Source organism: Cetorhinus maximus, chromosome 4, assembly GCF_964194155.1.
Source record: "Cetorhinus maximus chromosome 4, sCetMax3.hap1.1, whole genome shotgun sequence".
NCBI lineage: Eukaryota > Metazoa > Chordata > Chondrichthyes > Lamniformes > Cetorhinidae > Cetorhinus > Cetorhinus maximus.
The window spans coordinates 85,763,878-85,778,933 of NC_135882.1; the positions used below are offsets into that span (position 1 = coordinate 85,763,878).

General features: G+C 45.1%; 1 protein-coding gene across 2 annotated transcripts in view; it reads right to left on the bottom strand.

Moving 5' to 3' along the window:
- The window catches only part of LOC144679734 (clavesin-1-like), a 138,156-nt gene that overhangs the window by 95,937 nt on the left and 27,163 nt on the right, over positions 1 to 15,056 (bottom strand). For both annotated transcript variants that reach the window (XM_078540434.1, XM_078540433.1), the window contains one exon: positions 4,888 to 5,062. In XM_078540434.1, coding sequence (XP_078396560.1) covers positions 4,888 to 5,062 — 175 coding nt within the window. The remainder of the gene's footprint in view (positions 1 to 4,887; positions 5,063 to 15,056) is intronic.

A 15,056-nucleotide genomic window follows, 5' to 3' on the forward strand; every position in this document is an offset into this window, starting at 1 on the left:
CACCAGGTCCTCATTTTCAAAATGCCTATCGTAAGGAACATATCTTTTTATTTGTCGGACTGTTGTAAAGAACATATCTATTTATTTTTCTCTTGGATTGTGGATTAAAATTGCAATGGCTGCAGTTTGAAAGACATGTCCACTGGAACAGGATGAGAGATATATACAATGTTGCAGTTCTGGACCAGAGTGTGCTATGAAATACAGAATGGTGCCAGAAAGGAGTCCTGGACCAAGGGAGCTTGGCAGCAACGTTTTAATTGGCTCCTGGCCAGGTGACCAGGGTTTGTGTGAGAGCAGTGTGGCAGAATAGCTCCTAGCCTGAAAGGAACAAGACCCAAAATCTCTTTCTCCTGTGTGCGGAAGATTCCAGTAATTCCACAATAATAGCTAGCTGGTTTTATCTCCTCATATCTCTATAACCTGCTCTCTCTCTGAAAACCCCTATCAAGAGGCAAAGGGGAAAATCATTGTTAGAGACAATGAAAGTGCTCAACTAGTGAACTAAAAACTGAAAGTGCTGGAAGACCACCTTATGTCATCAATAAGAACTGAAAGGAATTTGGAAGACATCAATCAAAATCAACCCATCGAATCCTGTACTCTGGAATTGGTGTGATTGATCTGTTTTATCTCACCCTTAAAATCCATGTTTTTGTGAGTCTTATGTGTCTTGTATGTGTGTGTATAGGGGTTTAAGAAGGGGTAGAGTTTAGGTTATCGCGTTAGAAATTAGCAGTTCATATTTTTTTTTTTGCCACTGGTTAACGACAGTTTGTTCAATAAGCAGTTATTTATGTATTAAGTTTACAAACCTGGAGCTTGTATTCTGTTCACCTAAATTAAACAGTTAGGTAGAATTGGAGCAACCAGGTGGTTTGATCAAACTTTTTCACATTTGTCGTGGCTCGGGGAACAGTGGGGCTTGATATTACAGTGCACTATCCCCAGTGAGTTGTGACACTATCATTTGCTCCACCAAAGTCGCAGCATGAGCCTCATTACACAGCTGCTCTGCTGCCATCTGAAGCCAGCACCACACAGGCATCATCAGCCATGTCCTCTGTGGCTGTCCAAAACCCCACCTACCTCCGCCCTAGTCCACTTGGCCGATCGGTGGCAGCTTCAGCCGCTGGGCTGCATGTTGTGCCCTCAGCTCAAGCACAGGCATTCTCCTAACCCACAAGGCTGCACTGTTAGCTTGAACCATGGGGGAGACTGGTCCAAACCTTAATAAAGACATTGCAAGGGGCTATGAGCACCTCCACCAGTGACTGCGCCATGGCCAGCTTTTGCAAGGGGTTTCTACAACTTGCCCAGTCGGCCAATTGCTCTGCTGCCCCCCCACTAAAATGCACATTAATTTGCAGTCTTGCGCCCAAGGGGTGAAAGGTTCTGGGGCATTTGGTAGCACTTTCATGCTTTTGTGTTGCTTGAGTAGGCAGAGAAGCTTCAGAGGCCCGATTCCAAGCATGTCAATGGAGCTGCAGCTGAATGGTCTCAGCTGCGGAAGAATGGTCACTTTTGACAAGCTTTTCCAAGTACGTGGTCACTTCCCTCACCACCCCCCTTAGAACCCCTTCCCCACCCGGGCATGTGCTTGTGTACTTCCTTCAGTCTGTGCTGCGTTGCCTCCCCCCACCGACCTCCCAGCCAGACCCGCACTGGAACCCTTGCCCCACAACTGCACTGAAAGCCAGCCAGGAAATAGTGACTTGCCTGTGCCCCCCATCAAATGCACAGTGCCTCCTCCTTGATGGCATATGGGCGATGCTCGCGAGTGCTGTGCAAGGTTGTGTGCACTCACCTCCGAGTTCCCCTCCAAGTTCAGGTCGCCAGGTACACACCTTTTAAAGACAGTATTGAAGAACGCCGTTCTGAAGTCATGCCGACTTGGGCAGTAAATTTGATGTGGGAGGGTGATTCCAGTAATCAGATATTAAGTAATGAAATTAGGATCCCGACCTACGGTGGCGAGAAACACGGCCCGCCATTGACAGGGGCGGACGAACACAAGCTGCTTTCGCAACAGCGTAAAACCGATTTTTTACTTTCTCGCTATATTGTCCCCCACCGCCTGCCATGACGCCCACTGCAAATGGGACCGGACGATTCCGTCCAATATTCCAGGTGTGGTTTCACTAAAGCCCTGTACAATTGCTACATGGTTTCTTTACTCCAATCCCCTTGCCATAAAGGCCAACATGCCATTTGCTTTCTCACTTCATCACAAAATCATAATGCAATCAGGCAAAGTCAACATGATATTGACAAAGGGAAATATTGTTTGACTAATTTATTAGAGTTCTTTGAGGAAGTAACAAGAAAGGTGGATAAAGGGGAACTTGTAGATGTGGTGTGCTTGGATTTCCAAAAGGCATTTGATAAGGCACCACATCAAAGGTTACTACACAGAATAAGAGCTCATAGTGTAGGGAGTAACATATTAGCATGGGTAGAGGTTTGGTTAGTTAACAGGAAACAGAGAGTAGGGGTAAATTTGCCATTTTCAGGTTGGCAAGCTGTAACTAGTGGAGTGCCACAGGGATCAGTGCTGGCTCCTCAACTATTTAAGGACTTACATGAAGGAACTGAATGTATGGTAGCTAACTTTGTTGATGACACAAAGATAGGTAGAAAGGTAAGTGGTCAAGCTTGCGTAGAGTCCACAAAGGGATGTGGACGAGTTAAATGAGTGGGCAAAAATTTGGCAGATGGGTATAATGTGGGAAAATGTAAACTTGTCCATTTTCTCAGGAAGAATAAAAAAGTAGCATTCTATTTAAATGGAGAGAGACTGCAGAACTCTATGATACAGGAGAATCTGGGTGTCCTCACACATGAATCACAAAAAGTTAGTATGTAGGTACAGCAAGTGATTAGGAAGGCAAATGGAATGCTAATGTTTATTGCAAGAGGAATTGAATATAAAAGTGGAAGAACATACAACTGTACAGGGCTTTAGTGAGATCGCATCTGGAATATTGTGCAGAGCTTGGCCTCCTTAAGAAAGGATATAGTTGCATTAGAAACAGTTCAGAGAACTGATTCCTGGGATAAAGGGGTTATCTTGTGAGGAAAGGTTGAATAGTTTGGGCCTATACCCATTGGGATTTAGAAGAATGAGAGGTGAACTTATTGAAACATATAACATCCTGAGGAGACTTGGCAGGGTGGAAGCTGAGAGGATTTTTCCCTAATGGGGGAGACTAGAGCTAGGGAACACCATTTAAAATTTAGGGGTCTCCCATTTAAGACTCAGGTGAGGAGAAAATTTTTCTGTCAGTGAGTTGTTAGTCTGTGGAATTCTCTTCCGCAGTCAGCAGTGGATGCTGGGTCACTGAATATGCTTCAGGCTGAGTTAAATAGAATTTTGATCGACAAGGGAGACAAAGGTTATGGGGAGCAGACAGAAAATTGGAGTTAAGGCCACAATCAGATCAACTATGATCTTATCGAATGCCGGAGCAGGCTCACGGGGCTGAATAGCCTACTCCTGCTCCTAATTCTTGTGTTCTAGTTACTTTCTATACTGCATGCTAATTTTTTGTGTTCCTTGTACAAGTGCTCCCCAGTGTCGCTGTACATCAACATTTACAAGGTACAATGTACTTTTTTATTCTTATTACCAAATTGAATAACTTCGCCCTTCCCCACATTACACTCCATCTGCCACATTGTTATCTACTCATTTAACCTGACTTTATCTCTTTGCAGCCTCTTTGCATCCTCCTCACAGCTTGCATTCCCACCTAGCTTTGTATCACCAACAAACCTACATACATTAGGCTCTATCTCTTCAGAAAACTAGGGCAGAATTTTACATCCCACGGGCAGGTGCACGCCCAACCCGATCGGGCGTAAAGTTGTGCAAGATGACTGGGTTCCCCAGTGTCCAATGTGCAAGTGATTGCACACAAGTGGCCATCAAGGCACCAGTGGGTCAGTCGGGTGTCTTCGCCAACAGGAAGGGATTCCACTCCACAAACGTGCAGATAGTGTGTGACCACAGGATGCAGATTCTGCAAGTCTGTGCAAGTTACCCTGGCAGCTCCCATGACGCGTACATTCTGAGACACTACCAGGTGCCGAGGCTCTTCAGTGCCCCAGCCTGACTGGATGAATGGCTGCTGGGTGACAAGGGCTATCTGTTGGAGAGGTGGCTCATGACGCCTCTCCACCAAGTGTCAAGTATATTACATTCTTGTTCTGTTGAAAGAAGACATATTACACAGTCTCTTATTCTAACAACATTTTTATGTATCACAAAATTGTGGAATTGTTTACCTCTAGAAGTCTCACCTTCTTGCTAAATCATGAGGCTTTTAAGGTTCAAGGTTGGAAAAACACTCAATTCTTCATTCCTGATTTGAATCACCTCTTTTCCTTTTGGAGGTGCCCTATGCTATGACCCTTGGTCTTTCATTTTGATTTTTCAAGTAAAATAAATGAGTTTAATATACCTCACCTTAGTTCTCTATTCTATGTTGTATCACTTGTTATTTCCCTTTGTATCTCATTGAGTCATACACCATTCCCTGAAAGGATAGGCAGGCAGATGACCTGCTCTGAGATATCTGTCAAGACTACTCTCGAGCGATCGGCAAAGAGATACAATGGCTCCAAATAACTTGGCTTCTAATTCCTTTTACCTCTCTATTGAGGAGTGCCTGACTTCTGCTCAATGCCCCCTTTACTGATTGGGAGTCAGTTTGCAGGAACTTACAACTATTGCTGTGTGTTACCTATGTAATGAACCTTTGTGCTATGCATTCTATTTTTTTAACATCCTGGAGATAACAATTTCTGAAACATTGGAAAATTTCACTCCAAACTAGAAAGAAAGAAATATGCAAAATGTTTTAATTATTAAAAAGAATTACTGACCTGCAAACCCTCTATGGCTAGTCTCAGTATGGTGGGAGTCAGTTTGGAAGCTTGTTTAAATGTGAAATTACTCCAGTCTATAATTAGCATAAATCCATTTATCTGTAACTCTGGGTCTTCAATAAGGATTTCCAGGGACAGAAGAATAGCTCGGAGAATGTCCACAAAGGTATTCCTAAAAGAGAAAGCCATACAACAGTAAAGGGATTAGAATATTTAACCAGTCCGTGGAGCCAGAAAGAATCCATTGATATCTGATTTGGAAACAATATTGTGGTATTGTGCTCCACTTGGGCTTCATTGTTGAAAAGTTCTAATTTAATTAAGGGCTCACTTAATTCTTACAGTAATGTGTTCCAAACCAACCAGTACTAAAATCTGAACCTGATTCATGCACAACACTCCAATAAATTTCTATCTTGCTCTCTTATATAACATAATCCTGATAATATAATCTGACCAAACAGAATTTACATTTCTTTTACAATCATGTGGTGCTAAATGCACTGAATATTGTAAAATGCCGAATACTAAATAGAAACAGAAGCTTTCTAGAAAGCCAATTGTCAACAGGTTGTGTTAATAGAAAACAGCTTCAGTTTACAGTGACTTGAATGCAAAATTGCCCAAATCAAGTTTGGGCAAGTGGGGTGAGACAGGTGAACTCAAGGAAGTACTGCCCTGCTACTTTAGCTGCACACCAGTTGCAGGATAATTGTAGCCAGTGCAAAGCAAAATGTTAAAAATAATTTTTAATGCCAATTTTTTGTCTTTTAGAGCTAACATAAAACTTAAACAGTGTTCAGTGTGGTGATGATTGAACGATGCCATGCTGGCAGATAACAACCCTACATAAATCACAGCCAATCTCAGGATGATACCTTTAATATAACAGTGCCCATGTTTTACATATTAGCAATTCTTTTGTAAAAAAAAATCATTTCGTTAATGGTGTAGTTACACTATCACTATGAGTCACTCCTGCCAAATTCTGTGCATTTAGAATTTAATGGCCAAAAGTGAAATTTATAGGTACACATGTGCAGAGCTCAATCCTGGTTCTTAAAGTTCAGTCTGCAGCCGAGTAACATAAATAAGCTCTGTCAGGCTAAAATTGATTCTTTAACTATTGGTCTCGGCTGTGGTAAAAAGTAGAATGAATATTTAATCAGTGGAAGAGGTATAATTCGAACTTTCATTCAGTTCCAGATTTCATGCCGCAATGGATTACTGTACAAATATTACAGATAGGTTGGTTTTACATTTGGGCCACACAGATTGTGATCTGCATGATCCAGCACCTCCTATCCTAAACTGTAATGAAAGATCATGGGTGAGATTTTATCCCACACAAAACCCATTCATTTACAGAGTTGAAATTAGGCTCCATATTTATTTCAAACTGTTCAAACTTTTTAATTAAAGGAATCCTGGCAGGGGTCAGAAAGGCTCAACTGCACATGGATTCCTGAGGTTGCAGCAATCACAATAATGGAGAGGATTCCTAGGAAAGCTGCTCCCCAGGTCTCTCACTCTTACCTGGAGGTCCTGCTGTGCTCAGGGACTGCAGAGAGATGATCTTTCCCAAGGATGGGAGGAAGAGGACAGCCTCTCCAAGCAAGCAGAACTGCATGGAACAGGCCAAGGAAATCAGCAGGAGTGTGGTCCCTTCAACCTGGAGACAGTGAATCAAGATGATCCAGGACTTCAGTACGGCAGGCAATGTGAGTGGCAGTACATTTTCAGGTGCCAACATGCACACTCTGACCTTTGCAGCATGCTCTTGCACACCACTCCACATGTCAAAGCACCTACCAGCTCTCGAGGCATCTCCTCACATACCCATCTGAACAGCCAACACTCACAGGTCCTATTGTCCTCTCACACCCTTATCCTATTGCCCTCTCGCACACATGCTTCACAGTCACCCCTCATAAATAGTGACCTTCCCTCCTATCTACACAAGCAATTGCTAACTCTCATAGCTTCTTGCAGAAAAGAGCACACAACTTCAGGGAGGGGCAAAGGTCCAGGGATGGGGGAGAGGGTGCGGGGGTTTTCGGGGGAAATGTGGCCCTCCAGTGGCAGTCATCTTGATGTCCACTGGCAATGCATGCCAACTGGTCTGCTGGGAAGGAGACCTTGTTCCAAGAGGTTGCAGATGTCAGCAAAGACCAGGGTGAAATCTGAGCCTCCTGAGGCACTGATGCTCAGAAATGTCGAGAGAACTGATCTCTGCCTGTAGACCCTGTGTTGGGAGGTCTCACCTCCTTCAAGTCGTATCTCTGTGTCCGAACCCTTCTGACCTGTGGAGCAACCCATAGCTGAGGAGAAGGCAGCTGGTGCTGCTACAGGTGTTCCTCATCAGAGGTGCAAGGTTGAGCTGCATTAGCTGCTCCTATGCTGTGGTGAAGACTGACAAGTCACTTGCAATCACCTATAAAGCAGTGGAAGCACACTCTCAGGAGTGGTGTGAGCACCAGCCTCTCACCTAGACATAGCTGTACCTCTTCAATTTCGCTGTTCAAAGGCTTCCCAGCCTGTTAATATCATTGAGGAAACACACCCCCTGGTTATTTGCCTGGTAGACCCTTTCAAATTGCTCAGGAAATGGGTGCATTAGCTATTAAAGTCCGAATCCTTAGTTAAAACAGTGATTAACTACCTATTTGCATCTGGCATTTACTGACTTGGCAGCTGCCCGCTTGCATCCAAATCCACCTCAGCTTGTCTGTTAAAATTCCACCATCATGTTTGTAAAATGAACATGATCTTTCTGTGCTTCATGATGTGTTACTGGGTTTACTACTATAAGTAATGAGATTTGCTGTTCATTCCATTCCGCAAGCCATTTTTCAACATAACATGTTTTTCCAGGCAGGAGAATCTTTGCAAAGCCAGTAGGGCTCCGTGCATTAGTGAAAAGGGCACTGGAGCCCCAATTACAGGAGTTCTATCCCTGAACCCAGCAACCACCATTTTCACCGGGGCAGGGGGAGGGGGAAATGGGTGGTTTGTAGTTTGCACATCCGTGGTTCACAGAAGCAGCTGCAAATGTGAAAGTGAAGCTGCCTTCAAATAGATGCAATGTTTGCAACTGGGATGTCCAAAACACAATTCATGGGCTTTTGAGGAAAATGCCTAAAGCTGCCAGAGTTATTTGGAGACTAGGGTACACTTTGGGAGATGTAAGATGCCTTTGGGAGAGATCAGGTGCCCTTTGGGAGAGGTCAGGTGCTGTTTGGGATTATTAAGGGTAGACTTGAATGTGCATAAAAAGTGGATAAGTTCAGTGAAACTGCCAAGTTGTCAAGTCATTTAAATCCACCAGCCCTTTAAATTTTTGAAAAACAAAATAGCAGGTGGAGGCTACTTGCAATTTCACTAGCTGTCTATTGACATCGGCTTGAGGGTTATCATCAGAGAATTACTGCTGCATGCCTGATTCAACAACCTATCATTATCACAGTGGGGGTGGGGGACATAAGTTACAGTTTGATTGACAGCTCTAAGTGGTTATGAAGTCTTTGATGTTGGGCTATGAATACAAATGTTTGTTTTCATAGAATCACAGAACTGTTACAGTGCACAAGTAGGCCAATCAGCCCACTGTGTCTATACTGGCTCTCTGAATGAACAGTTCACCTAGTGCCACTCCCCTGCTTTCTCCCTGTAACCATGCGCATTCTTCCTTTTCAGCCTAATTCCGTTCGAATGCCTCCATCGAAACTGCCTTCACCACACTCTCAGGCAGTGCATTCCAGACCCCACCACTCACTGCATGAAAAAGATTTTCCTCATATCGCTTTTGCTTCTTTTGCCAATTACTTTAAATCTATGCCTTCTTGTTCTTGATTCTTTCATGAGTGGGAATAATTAATTCCCTGTCTACTCTGTCCAGACCCTTCATGATTTTTAATAGCTCTATCAAATCTCTTCTCAACCTCTCTTCTCCAAAGAAAACAGTCCCAACTTCTCCAATCTATCCACATAGAACTGAAGGAAATGATTGTTTTTATATGTGATTAAGTGCTTGAAGGAATTTAAATATATTGAATGGGTTTTACGAATGTGAGTTTTTAAAAAAAAAAGTGAAGTCTGTAATAGAACTTTATGTTATTTCATCTCAACCTGACTCCTGACACCTGCCCATGGTGGATACTGGGTGAAATGGCATGGAAAGTGTAAGGGCAAAGGTTGGTGAGTGGGTGTTATGGTTTGGCACTAAGTTGGCATGAGGCTATAAAGAGCCATGGGGATAAATGGGGGGCCATAGGTTGGTATGAGTTGGCACTAAGTTGGCATAGCTATAAAGGTCCATGGGGGTGGATGAAGGGGCATAGGTTGGCATGGAGGGTACGAAGGACCATGGGGGTAGGTAGGGGCATGAGGGCAGCATGGAGGGTATAAGAGGCCATGGGGGTGGGTGGGGAAAAAGTGTCATGAGTTGGCATGGACTGGCATGGGGAGTTATTTCAGGTGACAGGATGTGAGGGGTGATGGCTAGAGGGCTGTTTTTAGTTTTCCTATTTTTATTGTAACTGGGATGAAGTTCCAGAGCAGCAAGGCCAGACTTTTGACCAGCCCACCTCGGCCCCTGTGGCTGCCTCCGCATTATTTCCGGGGGGGGGCAGCTGGCCCAACTCCAGTTAACACCCACCACCCCAGAATGAAAATCCAAAGATCTGGGGCACTTTCTCCCAAGTCGGGTTTGAAAAGTTGGGAAAAGGAGACTCGAGAGCGCAAATTCAGCCCTAAGTAATTAAGTTATTCCATTGCCTGCTGGCAAAAGACAAACCGTCACTTTTTCTCATGGTGGGACACCACACTTAGCAGCCTGGCAGTGAACTGATTAATTTGTGAGAAAGTCCCATTTATTGCTAAATGGACCAAAGCAACAACCTCAGTCAGCACCACAGTAGTGTGATGTAAATACCCCACAGGGAAATTACACCACAATTAAAATGGCAAGTAATCACATACTATTAGGTAAGCTCTTCTTTGAGCAATTTTGTATTGTGCTGATGGTGCTGCGCACTGTCTGTTTTGTTTGCATAAAATCTTTGTGTATTAATTTAACACACTTGACAACTGTTTAAAATAAATGGGTTGACAACTGCATTAAAACTTTACAAAAAGGAATTTTATGGGAATATGTTAACTGAATGCAATAGACAAGGCTGAATCATTTGCAACCACCTTCAGCCATAAGTGCCTAGTGGATGGTCCATCTCAGCCTCCTCCTGGTCACCACCATCATAGATGCCAGCCTTCAGCCAATTCGATTCACTCCACGTGAAATCAAGAAACTGCGAAAGTACTACATACGACAAAGGCTATGGGCTCTGACAACATTCCGGGTGTTGTACTGAAGACTTCTGCTCCAGAATTGGCCATGCCCGTGGCCAAGTTTTCCCAGTACAACTGCACACAAACACCAGCCCAACAATGTGGAAAATTGCCCATGTATGTCTTGTCCACAAAAAGCAGAGCAAATCCATTCTGGCCAAATACCTTCCCATCAGTCTACTCTCAATCTTCAGCAAAGTAATGGAGGGTGTCAACAACAATGCTAACACCTACTCAGCAACAACCTGCTCACCAGTGCTCAGTTTGCGTTCCATCAGGGCCACTCAATTCAAGGCCTCATTACAGCCTTGGTCCAACCATGGACAAAAGAGCTGAATTCCGGATGTGAGGTGAGACATCACCCTTGACATCAGGGCAGCATTTTATTGAGAATGGCATCAAGGAACCCTAGTAAAATTGAAGTCAAGGATTAATCAGGGGGAAAAATCTCCACTAGTTGGAGACATACTTAGCGCAAAGGAAGATGGTTCTGATGATTGGAAGCCAATCATCTCAGTCCCAGGGCATCACTGCTGGAGTTCCTCAGTGTTGCGTTCTGCACCGGACCCTCTTCAGCTGCTTCATCAATGACCTTCCCTCCAACATAAAATGGGGATGTTCGCTGATGATTGCAGTGTTCAGCACCATTCGCGATCCTCAGATACTAAAGCAGTCCATGTCCATGTGTAGCAAGAACTGGACAAGATTCAGGCTTGCGCTGATATGTGGCAAGTAATATTCACACCACACAAGTACCAGGCAATGATCATCACCAACAAGAGAGATTTTAGCATATCCCTTTGACATTCAACAGTATTACCATGGATGAATCCACCACCATCAACATCCTGGGGAATCCCATTGATCAGAAACATAACTGGACCAGCCCCATAAATACTGTAGCTTACAAGAGCAGGTTAGAGGCTGGGAATTCTGTAGAGCGTAGTGCACCTCCTGACTCCCCAAAGCCTGTCTACAATCTACAAGTCACAATTCAGATTTGTTATAGAACACTCTCCACTTGCTTGGATGAGCGTAACAACACCTCACAAAGCTTGATGCAATCCAAGACAAAGCAGCCCCCTTGTTCGGCAGCCTATCCACCACCATAAATGTTCACTCGCTTTACCATCAGTGCAGTGGCAGCAGTGTATGCCATTTATAAGATACACCATCATAATTTGGAATTACATCATCATTCCTTCACTGTTGCTGGGTCAAAATCCTGGAACCACCTCCCTGACAGCACTATGGGTGTACTGACAGCCTACAGTTTCACACGCTATGAGTTTGGTCTTATTGGCAACCTTGTAAGGGCCCAAGCCATTTGCTCACTGCCATTTGAGGTCTGCTTAAGGTAGATACTGGGTGAGCTGCCATAGTAGGAGTAAGGGCAAAAGGTGGTGGGTGGGAGGGGCATGATTTGGTATAAGTTGGCACTAAGTTGGCATAGGGGCTATAAAGGGTCATGAACGTGGGTTGAGGGGCATTGGTTTGAATAGGGACTATAAAGGGTCATGGGGGTTGGTGGGGGGGTATGGGGCACTGAAAAGGGCCATGGTGATGGATGGAGGGGCAGACTTTGGCATGGGGCTATGAGGGGCCATAAGGGGTGGGTGGTGGACATAGCTTGGCATGGCAGCATGAGGGGTCATGGGGGTGCATCGGGAGAGCCATGAGGTGGCATGGGTTGGCATGGATGGGGCATGAGGAGTGTGTAGGGGGTGATGGGTGAAGCCTGGAGGGTTGTTTCATGTGTTATTTTTAATTTTTGGACACAGTGCTGGATTCCCGAGTGCAGGCTTTCAGCCCAGTCTGCCTTTGCACCTGGCAGCCTCCTCAGGTCTTCTGGGGTTGCCCACCCTGCCTTCTAATCCAGCCTGCCTCCCTTGGACTGAAAATCTGAAGTACAGGCAGCCATTTTTAAAAGTTCAGAGAATTCTCCAGTCTCTGTGCAACTGAGGTAAGGCCTGGGCCAAAGGGATTGGGTAGGTTAAGTGAGTGGGCAAAAATTTGGCAGATGGAGTATAATGTGAGAAAACGTGAACTTGTCCACTTTGGCAGGAAGAATAGAAAAGTTGCATGTTATTTAAATAGAAAGAGAGTGGGAGTCCTAGTACATGAATCACAAAATGTTAGCATGGAGGTACAGCAAGTGATTAGGAATTCAAATGGCATTTATTGCAAGGGGAATCAAGCATAAAAGTAGGAAAGTGTTGTGAAGGCTGTAGAGGGCTTTGGTGAAACCGCATCTGGAGTATTGTGTACAGCTTTGGTCTCCCTATTTAAGAAAGGATATAAATGCATTAGAAGCAGTTCAGAGAAGGTTCACTTGACTGATTCCTGGGATGAAGAGTTTAGCTTCTATGGAAAGGTTGAGTATCTTGGGCATTTACCAAGTAGAGTTTAGGAGAATGAGAGGCCATCTTATTGAAACATATAAGATCCTGAAGGCACTTGAGGGGGTGGTGGCTGAGAGGATGTTTCCCCTTGTTGGGAGTCTAGAACTAGATGACACAGTTGAAAAAATAAGAAGTCTCCCTTTCAAGACAGAGATGAGGAGAAATATTTTCTCTCAGAGTTGTTAGTCTGTCGAATTTTCTTCCCCAGAGAGCAGTGAAGGCTGGATCATTGAATATACCCAAGGCAGAGTTAAACAGATTTTTGAATGACAAGGGAGTCAAAGGTTCCAGAGAGCAGACAGGAAAGTGGAGTTGAGGCCACAATCAGATCAGCCATGATTTTATCAAATGGGAGAGCAGGCTTGAGAATGGCCCACTCCTGCTCCTAATTCTTGTGCTCTTGTGTTCACACCTAGTAGTGATCGATTTCAGGCTTTGTATTTTTCAATTCTCAGATTAGTTAGTTAGGATCTCCATGAATGGGATTGCTGATTTACTTAGGACCCTAACAGCCAACAGAAAGAAGAGACTTTTAGCCCATCAGTTTGGTCAGGACTGGGCCCCACTTGCCGACATGTAAAATGACACGTAGTGATATCGGGCGTGCATCCCGACATCACTGCGTGTCATTCTGACCCTCAGTTCAGCGGGCGCGCAGCCAAACTTTCAAAGCCCTCTTAAGGCCATTATTAAGCTAATTGAGGTACTTGTCTGGGCTGCCCGTCTAACCTTAAGGTTGGAGGGCAGGCGAAGAGCCCAGGTGGCCTTCACATTTTTCCACAGGCAGGATGAGGTTTCATGAAGGGTTTATAAGTTTAATAAAATTTTTATTAAAATTCATTAACATGTCTCAGCTCATGTGACACTGTCACATGAGGGGACATGTCTGAAAATTTTTTAAAATTCTTTTATTCAACTTTTCATAATCAAAGTAATCTCCCTGAGGCAGCTCCGTGCCTCAGGGAGATCTCTGCACTCTTTCGCACACAAACGCGAAAGAGCGCAGGCCCCAGCTCTCCCTCCTCCCCCCACCTGCACAGGTAGCACTGAGTGCTACCGGGCGTGCATCACGTTGGGTGGGCCTTAATTGGCCCACCCACACAAAATGGCAGCGCGGAGCCGATCATGAGCGGCGATCAGCTACGCACCCATCCGCTCCCAAACCTCCGCCGCCCGATAGGGAGAAAATTCTCTCCCCAGAGATGAAATGGTAATATGCTGAATTACTGCACTGCCCAATCACTAAGCGTAGTGTTTGTGAATAAAAGAATTACTTCAAAGACTAAAACTTACATAAACAGCTCTGCATTCGTTCCTATAATTTTGTAATTGCGAGCAAGTAATCTGTGCACTAAACGTTGCTGCTCAAACTGGATTCCTGGGAACTCACAATTTAAATAGTTTGCACTTCAAAAAGTACATTGGGCAGAATTTTCCCGTTGGCATGCGGTGCCCTCCCCCCGCATGCCGACGCGTAAAGTGGCACGTGGTGACTTTGGGCGTGTGTGATATTTGGGAAGGTGGGCGCTATAAATTCAGATGCACGCCCGCCATCAATTAACTGGCCAGTTAAGGCCCTTGAGGCAGCAATTGAATTCGATTTTTCGCAGCCCGTGTGATCTTCAGGACGTCGCATGGGCGCAACGGGCAGGCGGGTAGGAGACATTTGTATAAACCTCATCCACAGGCGGGATAAGAGGGGTGAGTGGGGTCGCAAATGTGATCTTTCAGATACTTAAGTGTGAAAGTTACTTATACTTGCCTGTGAGGGCAGGTAGACTTCAAAACTCATACCAGCTGCTAGGACAGGAGTAAACACCTTGGTCAGGACTCTACACTAAAGATCATTTTTGGGGCCTGCAGCTTTCAGGAAGCCTTCCCTTGGCCTGGGAATGGGAGCTGTGCTCTCCACTGGAGGCAGCTCCTCTTAGGAGGAAGGGAGGGCCAGAAGGGGGAGGAGGCCAGGAGTCCACATTCAGCCTCCAGGGGAACCACCTTTGGGAGGAGAGGCGCAGGAACAAGGGGCGCAGGGCCAACAGGAAGTCCAAGGCGGAAGGGGCCGCTGCAGACACCAATATCCTGCTGCCAGGGTTTACAAGCTGCGAAGCAGCTACCTCAATATGACTGAGGACCAGTGCCAAAGGAGGCTCCGTCTCTCAAGGGAGACAGTCACCTCCATCTGTCAGATGATAGACCCTGAGATCTCCGCAAACTGTGTGGGTGGGCACCCCATGCCAGTGGCTCTAAAGGTCACAGATGCCCTCAACTTCTATGCCTCCAGCTCTTTCCAGGGCTCGGTGGGTGATCTTTGCGGTGTCTCCCAATCAGCTGTCCACACTTGTGTCAAGTAGGTGAAAGACGCTCTGTTCAGGTGTGCATTGACTTTCATCCACTACCACTGGGACGAAGCCAGCCAGA